The 14416-nt window shown below is 47.6% G+C and overlaps 1 protein-coding gene across 1 annotated transcript in view; it reads right to left on the reverse strand.

Annotated features, from left to right (window-relative positions):
* OSBP (oxysterol binding protein) overlaps positions 1 to 14416 on the reverse strand; it is a 73716-nt gene that overhangs the window by 10078 nt on the left and 49222 nt on the right. Inside the window, exons 4-9 of the mRNA XM_078857592.1 lie at positions 11512 to 11707; positions 6997 to 7120; positions 5631 to 5700; positions 4372 to 4524; positions 3257 to 3502; positions 628 to 748 (exon numbers count right to left, since the gene is read on the reverse strand). Of these exons, the coding sequence (XP_078713718.1) occupies positions 628 to 748; positions 3257 to 3502; positions 4372 to 4524; positions 5631 to 5700; positions 6997 to 7120; positions 11512 to 11707 (910 nt within the window). The remainder of the gene's footprint in view (positions 1 to 627; positions 749 to 3256; positions 3503 to 4371; positions 4525 to 5630; positions 5701 to 6996; positions 7121 to 11511; positions 11708 to 14416) is intronic.

Here is a 14416-nt window from a genome sequence, read left to right on the forward strand (position 1 = left end):
TACAGGAGGCTCCCGCTACTTTTTGTCCCCATTATCGCTTATTTTCCTCCTCGCTATATAATAATAATAATCGCCGGTCCCGCTCGCAATCCCCACGTGTGTGTGGGGGCAGTGAGCCCCGGTTCTCTTCCCCGTCTGAGGACCCAGGAGTACTGAGGCCGGGCCTCGGGTCCGCAGAGTTTTTGCATTACCCCCACCCCCTCGTTGCGGGTCTGCGCCTTGCACTGGACCCTTGTTATGCTGAAGAAAGAAAGAAAAAAAATTAACCCGTAAAAACAAAGTTTTTCACTATAAATCCTTTATATGCGTGGCGGCTAGAGTCCCCTCGTCCTCTGGCTTGAGATGGCTGCCACCTATGGGTCAGATGATTGCATTGCACCATTAAGCAATTGGTAATTAAATATAATATTTTTGTCCTAAAAAGTGTAAAATTTAGGAATTTTTTTTCACGAACATTAATTGTCACGCACAACGAGTCTGTGTGGAAAATGTCAGCTCGATTGGATCACGGGAAGTGGGTTAAAAAACGACCGAAAGATTTGCACGGTCCTAAGCAAGCAAGCAAGCGAACTTAATATAAAGGATTTAAAAAGCGATGCACGGGAACGCGCTACGGCGACGACGTACCGAGCGGGATGATGGACAGGTATTTCCCACGAAATTTACTGGAGACCGTGATCTCTTGCCACAGGCGCCAGCCACGTCGCGAATCCACATGATGCGCCGCTGCTGGTGGGTGATGGCTCACCTACAAACAACAAGCATGTGGTGCATGCAATACATTTAACAAGAATGTCTTAACATAATCCGTGTCTTAATACGGAGACATTTCTGAACTACACAGCCGTTTGAACAAGAACTCTGCTAAATTAGAGTAAGCTTAAAACGTAGGTTTTCTCAGCCAATACAATGACCTGTGTTTGGGTTAGGCCACGCAAGAATTCACAGCCATGATTCGATGTACGCACCTCTTGCAAAACCACTACGTGGCCTAACCCAAAAACAAATATCGACCAAAACTGCAATACAATGAAACTTATGTTTTGGCCATGGCTTATAACCGTAAGTAGGTGTGAAATGAAGAATCGATTCCGCTATTAAAATCTATTGCTATTACTCATGATACAGGCATGCGAGAATCGATTATTCTTTTCGATTTAAAGCTTTCGTGACTGCAGGGATTCATCTTCTTGGTTCTTTCGGTAAAGTCACGTAGAAGGGAAGTAATAAAATAATAAAAATAAAACACAATAAAATAATTCTCATGACGTTTCGGCCACAACGCAAGCATTCAGACTCTGTCGCCTCAACGGACCTGGTTTTCACCTGAGGACGGCTGCTTGCGTTGTGGCCGAAACGTCGTGAGAATTATTTTATTGTGTCTTATTTATATTATTTTATTACTTCCCTTCTACGTGACTTTACCGAAAGAACCAAGAAGATGAATCGATTATTCATTATACGTGTCAATTACATGCAAGGCACAAGGAAGTTTCTAATTTAGGCTAACATAGTTAAAAAGTACAAATGTGACAGAAAATGATAAACAACACAGACGAGATGATAAAGACGAGAGACGGCACAGTGAAAATTACACGAAAAAATTGATTCTCTCAAGTCAATTGCAACCCCAAATCATGACAATTCATGGCATTGCTGGGACAAAGTTAATCATTGCAATTTTAATCAAAAGGCCTGGCAACCAGAATTCCAGGCGGCCGGAGTGAGGCAGAGACCGAGTGAGCAGGTGCTCCCACGTTATCTCAAGACTCCGTGGATTTCATTAACATACATGGGATTACAAAACTGCATCATTGTGCTGAATGGAGCCGGTGAGGAATGACCCCCCAGTGAGGAGCTCGCATCTGGCTCCAATTCCAAATGGCTTACACGGCGGAGCCTAAACAGACTTAGAGTGGGGGTTTCGGCAGATGCAACTCTCTCATGAAAATCACGAGGGGGGGGGGGGGGGGGGCCTTCTGCACAATCGACCAATGTGCTTGTCAGGAGAAGCAAACCACGTGGATCATCTCCTGAGGTGCTCTGCAGCAGCACCACAGTGCGCTCCCCTCAAGAGTTGGCAATGCCAACATCAGAAGCGGTGGCCTGTGCAGAATATTTGGGGAGAAGAGACCCATGTAGGTTGGACAGGAGACACACGACGACGAAGATCCTTTGCACATCTCTCAGTGGCCAGCTGTGGGCTGGCACAAGGTACCACGGTGACTTCAAACCGCGACGTCTGCCGAGTGGTGGCGGGCACAGCGCGAATACCGATGTGGCGTTTGACTAGAAAACGCCGCATGCCAACGTCGTTGTTTTGTGATAGATGGACACACGCTTAAAAGACCGAATTTTGGCACAAACAGAAAAAAAAACGACAAAGTTGCGCGTGATGAAAGCGCGAATGATAGCAGCAGCTACAGCGTGCAGTGAACCAAGGGAATGTCAACACTATCAGAAACTAGACAGGAAGGTATGAAGCTTGGCTTGAATTCAAACATTAACGGCCACTCAACGCTGTACACTAGAGTTCAGATAAAAGCATGCCCTTGGGCGCAATACAAGGTGTGCTTATATCCAAAGTGTGCTTTGTATCAGTATTTGCCTTCCATCACCAGCCACCGGTGCAATGCAGGGATGCGTTGCTTACACCATAACCGAACTGTGCTTATACGAGGCATTCTTAAGTCCAGTATTGACTGCATTTTCATTCCTTGGAGATATTATTTGAGCAGCATAATTTCAAAAGCTAAGGGTCACTTAAAATCTAAAATGCTAGCACCATAAAGCAAGAACCGCTTGTGACACTGGCAATACTATGGGTGTGCACAGCCAAGAACTAAAACTCAACTATTTTTTATTTTATCAGGTGAGGTCCACTGAGCTATATAGCTCTTTTTCAGAAGCGTCCTGGCCACAAATGATAACTCAACAGAGTGGCTCATCATATGGAAATTTATAACAGCCACATAGTCTAAATTTGGAGGCACAAAAAAAACGGAGGAGCCGGAGAAAATTCCACACGATCACGGGGAGAGAAACATGCAAATTCCAAATCTATAGGCGTTATTAGTCGGGATCGACCCCAAAACCTCCTATATACCAAGCGAGGGAGTTAACATCTTGCCGCCATGGCACTGCGGTGGCGAGGTGGATGGCTCCTGGCGTGACCGAGTCCTGGCCATGACGACGACGACAATGACGACGGTGGGACTCGGCTCCCCGGCAAGGCGGCACACACACACACACACACCTGCTCGCAGATGGAGCGGTAACCGCACTCCTCCAGGCGGTCCAACTCAAACGTCTCGCCCAGGAGCGGGTTGAAGGGCTTGCCGGTACGGTACACGGTGGTGGAGTACGACGACACGGAGAAGGCCGCAACGTAGCACAGCTGCTCCAGCGAGCTCTCGCACTTGGCCGCCTTGTCCAGGAGGTCGAAGTACTCCAGGTCCTCCGTCAAGCGCTGCAGCATTGACAGCGGCTCGTTGAAGTTCACCTGTGAACGGACGCCATTTTACGTGGGGATTCGTCGATTGCATGTGGTTGAATATTGCTCACGACGAGGAGCGTTGCCCCTTTACTCCATTGTACAATTAACTTTGTTGGTGGCATGGGGCAAACCGGTATACAGAAGTAACTCGTGTCTTCAAGTAGACAAGAAAAAGATCCCCCCGTATAGCCTTAACAGACTTTGGGGGATAGAACAGTTCGCAAGTAGGCCGGCATGACGCATAAGGGGGCGAGTGGCCAGCACCACGCCCGGCCGCCTTTGTCTCCCGAGTGGCAATTTTTACACATCGCAGAAAGTACTCATTTGAGGCCGAGTCTACCTAGGGGAGGCCCAAGATTGCTTCGGAGGCCCCAAGATTGCTTCGGATAATCGTCACCTACCACACCCTCTGTCTATGAGGCAAGTGGAATAAAGTGTGGGTATTTCCACCTCTTTCAAAACATCGGGGCCAGTGTTAAAGCACCAGTCAAAATCCTCTACAGACAGACGTGTTGTCGAGAGCTGCCTTCTACCAACAGTAGCCCTGAGCAACAAATGGCAGGCAATGCACCTTCACCCTTTTATTATCTTCTTGGTTCTTTCGGTAAAGTCACGTAGAAGGGAAATAATAAAATAATAAAAATAAAACAAGAAAATACTATTTGTATTTTTTTTATTTTATTATTTCCTTTCTACGTGACTTTACCGAAAGAACCAAGAAGATGAATCCCTACAGTCACGAAACCTTTTAATCACCCTAAAAATACACATCTGCACACAGAAGCTCGCACACGAACGCACGCATGTATCCATACGCGTTAAGGACGAGCGCACACCGCGACATTGAAGCCGCTTCCGTACACTGCTTTAGGTACCGGCATGGGGATCTTGGAGAGGTCCTTGCCGATGCAGTTTTTCATGATGCTCCAGAGGTTGAGGCTGTAGTTCGGCTTGTCGGGGATGCGGGCCCGCCGCTGTTTTTTGACGACCATCTCTTGACCCAGTGAGCTCGAGCTACTGGCATGCTTCTAGAGCGCGGAACACAAGCGTCACCCAAACACAAAGATTCCCCTTTAACAGACTGTCAGCGAGCACTTATGAAGGGCGGCACAGCACACGAGGGGGTGGGTGGCCAACACCACGCCCGGCCGCCTTCGCCGCCCCAGTGGCGATGTTTACACACGAAACCAGGTAATCATTTGAGGCTGAGTCGACCTAGGGGAGACCCAGGACCCGTTCAGATAATCGTCACTGGCGTTGGCTGTGAGCGGGAATCCAACTCGGGTCTCTGGGTTGATAGCGCAGCGTGCTAACCGTTACGCTACTGCTCCCCACACAAACACACATACACGCACGTGCCTGCATTATGGGGCGCCATGCCTGCCTAGGAATCAGAATCGTTATTTATCCTGGAAAAATCCGATGTGCTATGAAGCTCTTTTTTTTTACAAATGTCCAGTAGGGGTGGGTCAGAATGTGTCACTTGCAATTTATAACTCTTTTCACGAAAAGTGACAATGAAACTTAATGGGAATTTGGAACTACTGTGTGGGACAGATCCTCACTACTACTACTATTATCACACGCACGACATACAACACATGTCGCAGAGCATCTAACTGTTGGAATAAAGTTCAATGTCAAGGTTTGGTTTCCATCGTGCAGAGAGGAAAATTAAAGCCGGTCAGGTTTTCTAAAATACTGCCATGTAACGAGTGCAGTTGAATATGATCCACAAATACATTTATTTTCATTGGGGACCGAATGGGCATGTATTTCTCGCTATTATTAGGATTTAGGTCCGTCTTGTTAGGAAAGCTGTGATTGTCATTATCGCCAACCAAAAAGTGTTAATTGCAAGCAAACAGCTGATAATGAGGTGCTAGTTTTTTGGAACACTTAACCGGGGCGAAAAAAACAAAAAAACGCACATCCACGTTATCTAACGTTCAACAGGCGAAACCAGAACTCAACAGTAACGGAGAGAATCTACTACGATTATAACTACTTTATTTTCCAAAAAACACACGTGGCCCTAGGTTTATACAATAGACATATTGATCATTTATGAACGTCAATCAAAGAAGTTGACTGACATTCATTCTGGAGTGCAGCGTCATGCGCTCGTACTCACCAAGTCCTCTGAGTTCCAGTCCTCCAGGTGACCGCTGGCACTCGCTCCGCTGACGTTGCTACCCGAACGTCTGTGCCAAACAACACAAAACACAAACGGCGCACGGGAACCTCACTGGATTACATTCTTCCCACCCCCCCCACTCACACTACCCGGAGTTTTGGGTGAAGTGCACCTCGGTAAAACGGGTGAACGTGCGGCAAAGAGAGCATGCGTGTGTGTGTGTATGTGTATGTCTGTATGTGTGTGTGTCGGTGGGGGAGTGTGTATATGCAATGTACGTAGAATAGCACAGGCGGTTAATCCACAAGACCTGGGCCTGTTCCATAAACGCGTACGCCACCGAGCCTTCAAGAGGTCACAAAATGTACCTCGCCTGGCTGCGGTGACGGCACAGTCACTTAAGTGGCGAGGAGGTGGCTGTTGTTCTTGTATATGTGGGGAGTGGTGGCGCAGTGGTTGGTCACACTGCAGCAATCCGATTCCCAGCCACGGGTAACATCAGTGGTGAATTATATTAGAACTGGTTCCAGGACCTAGGTTGACTCATCTTCTTGGTTCTTTCGGTAAAGTCACGTAGAAGGGAAATAATAAAATAATAAAACATAATCCAATAATTCTCACGAAGTTTCGGCCACAACGCAAGCAGCCGTCCTCAGGTGAAGAACAGGTCTGTCGGAAAGACAGCGTCTGAATGAAACACCACCAGGCTTGTTATATTTTATGATTTCCCTTCTACGTGACTTTACCGACAGAACCAAAAAGATGAATCCCTGCAGTCACGAAAGCTTTAAATCGAAATTTAGGTTGACTCAGTTGTGTTCTACGAGTACTTGGCCTGGTGTGCTGTCCACACCACCCCATCGCGAGCAATTCCAGCCGTAATAGGTAACCTCTCTGATGTAGAACCTGCCTCAATAGCTCGTCAAAAGACTGCGCGTGCAGGGTTGCATTTTTGTTTGTATCACTATTATCAAACCACAGGACCAAAGACCAAAACACACCATGCAGTCAACAGCAAACATCACTATTAAATGTAAAATAGATACGAACTCGTCATTTTTTATTGAGCAAAGTTATTTTAAAACTTGGGTGTAGACGATACAAGGGAAATGAAAAGTCGAATATGTGCGCTCGAGTGTGTATGCATGTATGTATAACTTATTTCAGTTTCATTTATCGCACCATACGTAACCAACTGTGCAAATCGGAGGTGCGTGCATATGCCGGGTGTGAATCTGCACTCAGGGTGTGTGTTGTGCGCAGACCGAGTGAGTGGACGTCTGTGAAAAAGAGCTGTATAGCTCAACAGATTCCTCCAGTGCAAACAAATATTCTGGAGAAAAAAATAAAGTAGATTTCTCACTTGTGTTTGGACTCGGCTGGTACAGTGATGAACTCCGGCGCGTCTTCCATCGCATCGAAAAACTCGAATTCATCATCTTCGTCGCTCGCGTCCGCCTTGCCGCCGCCCCCCCCTCGCCCACCCACTGATGGGAAACACGCGTGCGGTGGGTGAAAAACAAAGAAGCGAGCCCCTATCAAGGCCGGTGCGGCACACGAGGGGGCGGGTGGCCAACGCCACGCCCGATCGCCTTCGTCTCCCGAGTGGCGATGTTTTTACACACCGCACCAGATACTCATAGGAGAGGTCCGGGACGGATTTGCATAATAGTCACTGGTATTAGCTGCGAGCGGGAATTAAAATCGGGTCACCGGGTTCGTAGCGCAGCGTGCTAACCGCGACACTACCGCTGCGCGGCGGCTCGCACACACAGGCACACACGTGTAGCACGCACGCGCAGAGCCGCAACGACACGCGAGCGCATTGACGTGCGCAAAAAAGCCACCGACAAGGGGAGCCGCCAGCTTACGTTCTCTGCACTGGCTGCTGCTGACCCTCTCATTCTGTGGCCTTCACTGTCAACAGGCTGTAATAAATCTCTCAGAAAAGTGGAAATTGACGGTTCATGCGTCGCTAATGCATACAACGGGATGCGCCCTAAACTGTACGGCAAAGCAGAGCCATAAAAACGAAGCCTTGGTTATAGTTAAGATAAAAATAAAGTTGTTCACTCTTTAATTGCTTGCCTTGTGGGGTAGAAAGCTGTCGTCACCCACGGGAATGAAATTAATCGCCCGTTTATCCAGAAGCCAAAATGCACCCAAGACACCAAGGTCGCCTTGTCTGTACCACAGGGAGTTGGGTGGCAGCACCATGTGAACGGCCTTGGAAGGGGCACTCACACTCGTTGCCAATTTTCTGACAACCTTGCACATCGAAGATTGGGGCATCTTAGCATGTGCACTATTTAACGAGATGAATTTGTTCGACGTGCACTTTAATGTGGCATGTATGTATGGAAAACTTTTTTCGCACCGTACGTTGCCAGCCGTGCTAAATGTGAGCACTGTGAAGTCATTTGTGTACAATATGCTATCGATTTCACATACACAACAAAGGTTTGCATTCATTTACAAAGGCACTGTATTCCACTAGTTTATGAAAATAAAAGCATTAACAACAGTAGCAAAATTTCTATTTAAGCAGCTTTCATTTACTTGTCATGCTTTCAAAGCGCAAGACAAAGGCATGAAATGTATTAAATTGTCTACGACAGCGCCAGCAGGTACGATGTTATTTAAAAGTGACATCATTGTTCAGGTGGAAAATAAAACGATGCTGAATTTCACAATGATACACTCCTCTTAAATAAACAAGCAAAGAGTGCCACTTCTGGTTTCCTGGCTGAAATTCGCAATCCAAATTGCCAAATGCTACTGCTGACATCGCAAAGTTTCACTGACATGGATCATTACTTTAAAACAACTTCTCAAAATGGTGTGAACGCCCACGAAATGTAATACAAGTCGAAATAATTGCCTCGTCTAGATAAGCATTTACTGCACAAAACAGCAGTGGCAGAGAAGGCCACGCACCCTCTAGGGCAGTGATAAGACATCATCAGTGTGAGGGCCGCCACACATGTGAAACCATTGGGGTTTGACAGCACGATGATGATGGGGGGGGGGGGTGTTTACACATGTTGTGTATTGTCGGGGAAGGCCGCACTAAAAGGCCACCAGGGGCCGCCAGTGGCCCCGCGGGCCTTAAGATGAAGAACACTGAACTAAACCATGCGGAGAGCATTTGAACCGATTTCAGCAGCTAAGCCGGCCGGTTTAAGCCTGGACAGCGCTTGGACTGGTTGTCCACCACGCACAGAAAGGCTGCTGTAGGCTGCTGCAGTGGAATGTGGTGGACAGTAGAGGGCAAGTGCAGTGATATCCATTGTTGTACTCTACTTCTGACACATCGAAAGTAGATAGATCTGTGCCAGCCGGATCGCGGCCTGTTTAGCCATGACCGCGACTGCATAAAAAATAGAGACCGTACGTTTTTAAAATGTAGTGATTAACCCAAGGATAACATGAACTTAACTCCAATATTCTGAGATAGTAGTAATAGTATTTTACTTCTACGCTCCCTGCCTTCACCAACCCGCGCCGACTAGCGTGGTGAAAAGTATGTTCAAATTAGTCCCAAAACCCACACGGCTTAGAGAGGCCCTCATCCAGCGGCGGATCGATAAATTGGCTCTGACATGGACTGACAGGACTCTGCACGTGCAATTGCAGCGCATTTTGTTCACGTGCTGACGTTATGTGCGGAAACAGAGCCGATTTGATGCAAGGCCTTCATGCAGCAGTGGCCATGCGATGAAGAACGCTGCCTGCGGTGGTAGAGAGGCTCTCCGGAGCTCCCTCCTGCTCGCAGTGGCGCGAGAAAAAGTTATTGCGGGGGGCGGCAGAGATGAAGTGGCAGAGGTGAAACGTGACCGAGTTTTAAAAACTGCGTCCAGGTGGACGCGGTTGAAAATGTGGAGGTTGTAAAAAAACAAACTCTTTGTTAAATCCGATAGCTTCGTCAGTACTTCTGAGCTACTTCCGAGACAAATGTGAGAACAGCGCCAGCATAAATACCGCGTATTTATATAACATTCTCACATTTAATTCCCGTGGCAATACACAATTACCAGACCGCGTGCAGGCTCCCACACAAAGTACAACCTTACAACCAATGTCATCCATTTCTAATGCCTGCGTTTCTTCAGCTCGCAACTTTCTAAGAAAACGACCAGGTAGGCAATTCACCCGCTGACTGGCAGAATGAGCACCGGTCATCCTTGCTGCACCCAACTTTATAAGCCATTTGTGATGATGAATTACAGCAGTGCTAGCCACTAATTACCGGTAGTTCCATCATTACGCGTGTCATTAACAGGGTAATGACACATTGAATAGCGAGGAGACAACACTACTACTGATATGTCCTGACCGTAGATTTTAACGTGCTGCAGAACAATGTGAATATTGTAAATTGACAAACAAGGCCATGTCGGCCTGCTACACCTACAACCATGACAACAACTACCCCCTACTCGTCACCAACTTGCGGCGGGCGTCAGCAGCGAACTCCGTCGGGTAAAACGCTTTGGTCGATTCAATGTTTCTCCGTTGCTTACAAACTTGGAAATATTATGAAACTTGGAAATGCTTGCACACCACGCCAAAAAGCAGCAAGACTAATTATGCAATGAGCAAAGAAGGAAGTTCCAATACGTGGCGCCGGCTCACCGCCCCACTTGGTTCCTCATGCCTCTAAATCATTCTACGTTTTCGAGAGTGAGCATATAGTGTGCGCGTAAAAATTATTATTATAATACTAAATAATGTAAGGGCATCCCCTGGAAAAGTCAAAACCTGGATACACAGACGCAGGTTATTCATGGCCCTATAACATAACTTATGAGCCAAGCCTTAATCAAGCGCTGGCAATTAACCCAAATAAGTGCAGAACCAATTCAATGTGATGTTATTTGTGTGCTTTGGGAGCCCAGTTTAAATCTTGGGAGCCCAGTCTAAATCACCGGCAGCTGCTTCCGATTAGCCGGCTCAGCATTCTGACCTTTGATCTACCCCACAATCTCACAGGAGTGTTTTTTTTTACTGAACGACAGGTGGCAGCTCAACACAGTTAATCTGTGCTCTGGATGAGCCACAGCCGGATAAACGGGGTTCGACTGTGTAGCTGAACTGCAATGTAACCTCGACAAAGACAGCCCCCTCCCCCCGGATAGCCTTTAACAGACTGTGGGAGGAGAGTGTTGTTAGTGAGCACCTATGAAGGCCGACACAGCACACGATGGGGGTGGTGTGGTCAACACCACGCCTGGCCGCCTTTGTCTCCCCAGTGCTGACGCTTTTTATTTTACCACACGGCACCTGTCACTCAGTTAAAACTGATTCAACCTCCAATTAGCACGGCTGGCTATTCACGGTGCGAAAGAAGTTCAACACACATACACACAGGACAGGGGAGGACCCAGGACCAATGCAGATTTTTGTCACCGATCTTAGCCGTGAGCAGAAATTGAAATCGGGCCGCTGGGTTCACAAGGCAGTGCACTATCCACTGCACTACCGCTCCACCAATGTAACCTCAAGAAACAAACAAAGGCAAATATACCCCGTGTAGCCTTAACAGACTGTTGGGGGCAAGTGCTGTTAGCGAGCACCTATGAAGGCCGGCACGGCACACGAGGGGGTGGGTGGCCATAACCAAGCCCGGCCGCCTTTGTCTACCCAGTGGCGATGTTTCCACACCAGGTACTCTTTTGAAGCCCTAGTCGACCTGGGGCACGCCCAGGAGCGATTCAGATAACCGTCACTGGTGTTGTGGCCGTGAGCGGCAATCGAACTCGGGTCGCCGGATTCGTAGCGCAGCGCGCCAACCACTTCACTTCCGCTCCCCACTGAAGACACACGCGCGCGCGCAAGCACCCGCAGACGCACAAAACGTCCACGCGATGGCCCCCACCTTTCCCAGCAGGGTTCTCGCTGCCGGCGCTGGTGCGCACCGAGGCCCCGCGACACGCGCGCTCTAGGCTGTTGTGCTGCTTGGCCAGCTGCTCCAAGGTCTCCTCGAGGCGCAGGCGCTGCTCGCGCTCATACTGCACCGTCTTCTGCCACTTTTTGCCCTGCGACTGCGCTTGCTCCAGGAAGTCGTGGCAGGCCTGGGGGGGGGGGGCAGGAGGGAGGGAGGGGGCAGTGTGCACGTCAGTCTCTGGGCTGGCACTTTTGCACGCAAGTCAAGTAACTGCCAGCCAGGTTGACCCAACGGAAGAGCGAATCCTGGTTCGTGGTTGACCCAGAAATGTCACATCCCCCTTGGGGGGGGGGGGTCGATAAAAGAAACTACCGCCTTGCGGCGGTGGCGGCTGCGGCGACGTCACCCGCGGTTTTCCCGATGTGGGCAACTCGGCCCACCCTCGCCTGTCAAGTTTCTACAACTTTGCTCAGGGATGGAAACGTGGGGGGGGGGGGGATGAGCACCACCCTCTTCAAGGCTCAGCGGAGCAAGAAATCACTCTGACGAGGGGGAAAAAGAGAAACATAGAGATCGGTGGGTAGAGCAATCGATCGGAATTCACACTTATTTTTGTTATGTTGCTGTTGGCAAATCAACGCACTCAACGCGAGTACACCTCGAGTTGACCTGTATTGTGAATACGTTCGCAATCGTGATTGTCAACAGCCATGATCGATCCGCTGCTACATGAATCTCTCCGCAAGTCGTCGCACCATCTTTCACAATCCTGGACGCGAGCCAATTTCATCACTCCACCTCCTCCCGTGGACGTCCTCTCTGACACGTTTCATCCCTGGGTCGCCGCTCGGTTATTACTCGTGATTATCACTCGGCAATATTTTGCTCGGTGTAATTTCTTGTAGCTATTATGTAACTAGATTTATTTTCATCACTTATTCAAACACGACACTAATCACGTGAACGTACACAAGAGCAACGCGAGCAGAAATCTGTCCACATGCGATCTCAGATTAGATGCCTCAGCTTAAACAAGGCTTGTACACAGTCAGCATTTTCAGAAAGACTGCGCTACATCGCAGATGCGTAAAACCCTCAAAGGGCCCCATTGTGCGGACTTCGCATGTCCACACATTGACTCGTGCACAGCACGCAGAGGCTGCAAACGCGCTGTGATGCCTGCCAAATCACAGCATCAAACACACGAAAGTGTCACGGCTTCCGGCCCCATAGTGTCAGATCAAGTTTGTAAAATTAGAACGGGTGGAACAATTCACAACCACCCCTGGCCATTACATGAATAGTTATGATTCTGGGCCACAAATCGATTCTAAAACTTTTTTATTTATTCGTAGAATTTTTTGCAGTCTCGTTTATAATGTTTCTAGGTATTTTTTTCTGCCCCCCCCGTGTTCAGTACTGTTTGCTCCGGCAGCCAAAAGGTAAAGCAAGTATATAATTTTCATTTACATAAAAACATCGATTCTTGACAAATGTGACCCGATGCATGTATCAAAAACTTGAACAATAAATATATCGATGAATTGGTGCACCCTTATGCACGAGTGTGAAAGTGTGGTATACCTACATGGCAATACCTTGTGCTCGGGTTTATTGCAATCTGTGCTTATTCTCAACAGTTTCCTTTGCTAGGTGCATGTCTGCAATATAAGGATCCAAAAAGGGCCTGAATAATTACATCGATGAGAATCCATTCTTCACCTAATCGATACATCCTTTGAATCTCTAGCCCAAGATTGTGAAAAAAATACACATGCAAATTGTATAGTTAAGATACGCTAATTATACATTAATGCCTGGAGACCGACAGGGTAGAGGAGGATGGAAATGTGATGGAACCGAAACAAGATGACCAAATAGGCCAAAGAATAATAAGAGATTAATGAAGTGGACGAATGTGGACGAATGAAAGAGTGTGGGACGATTGAAAGGAAACAAATAAATTATGGTATTCTTGGTTCTCCCGGGAAAGTCCCGTAGATAGAAAACAAAAAATAATAATGAAATTGTTTTTTTTTATTTAAAAAAACATTTTTAAAGAAACAAAATCAGGTATGGGTTGAGAATATGCAAAAATACAACATAAAGAGGAAACTATACAGCAGCGGTCACCAACCTTTTTGGCACCAGGGACTGGTTTAAATGTTTTTTCACCGACGGGGGGTTCATCATTGGGTCTTTCCCCCTTTTCAAAGAAGCTCTTCAGCGACGTTTGCTTTTTACTCATGTTGGCTAGGGGTTAGAGCTTGTGGGCTTACCAACACAGTGACTGAGACAAGTGCGCAGTGCGGGAAAGAGGCGCGGACGGAAGTGGTCAATAATAAAGTAATGGGGGCGGGCCACACGCGGACTCACCGCTCTCACCTCCTGCTGCTGTGCGGCCCGGTTCCTAACACAGGCCACGGACCGGTACCGGTCCGCGGCCCGGGGTTGGGGACCCCTGATCTATACAGAAAGGCAAGTCCGGGAGCTACGACATTGCACAAAACGGTACGAAATGAACAACAAACAAATAAAAAAAAACAATAAATAAATACATAAATAAACAACAAATAAATAAACAACAAATACAGTGTGGATAAGAAACAAAACTAATTTAACGCAGTTGAAAGAAAGCCAAAAAAAGTATTTTGTCAGCGCTGTTTTTTTTTGCATATGTTGTTCCGCCCACGCTGTATTCGTTTTGAGAGCAGGGAGTAGAGACACGGAAGTGCAAAAGATGCACCGTTGCAATAAACTAAAAACAAAGATGAGACGAAAAATACTGTGCGTTAAATACAAACGACACCTGACTGACAATGGCTTCAGTTACTCGTGGCCCAATCCAGATTAAAACCACAAAATCAGTGGCTTTTGGCTGGCCATCCAACAAAAT

This window comes from Lampetra fluviatilis, chromosome 6 (genome assembly GCF_964198595.1).
Source record: "Lampetra fluviatilis chromosome 6, kcLamFluv1.1, whole genome shotgun sequence".
NCBI classification, from domain to species: Eukaryota; Metazoa; Chordata; class Hyperoartia; order Petromyzontiformes; family Petromyzontidae; genus Lampetra; species Lampetra fluviatilis.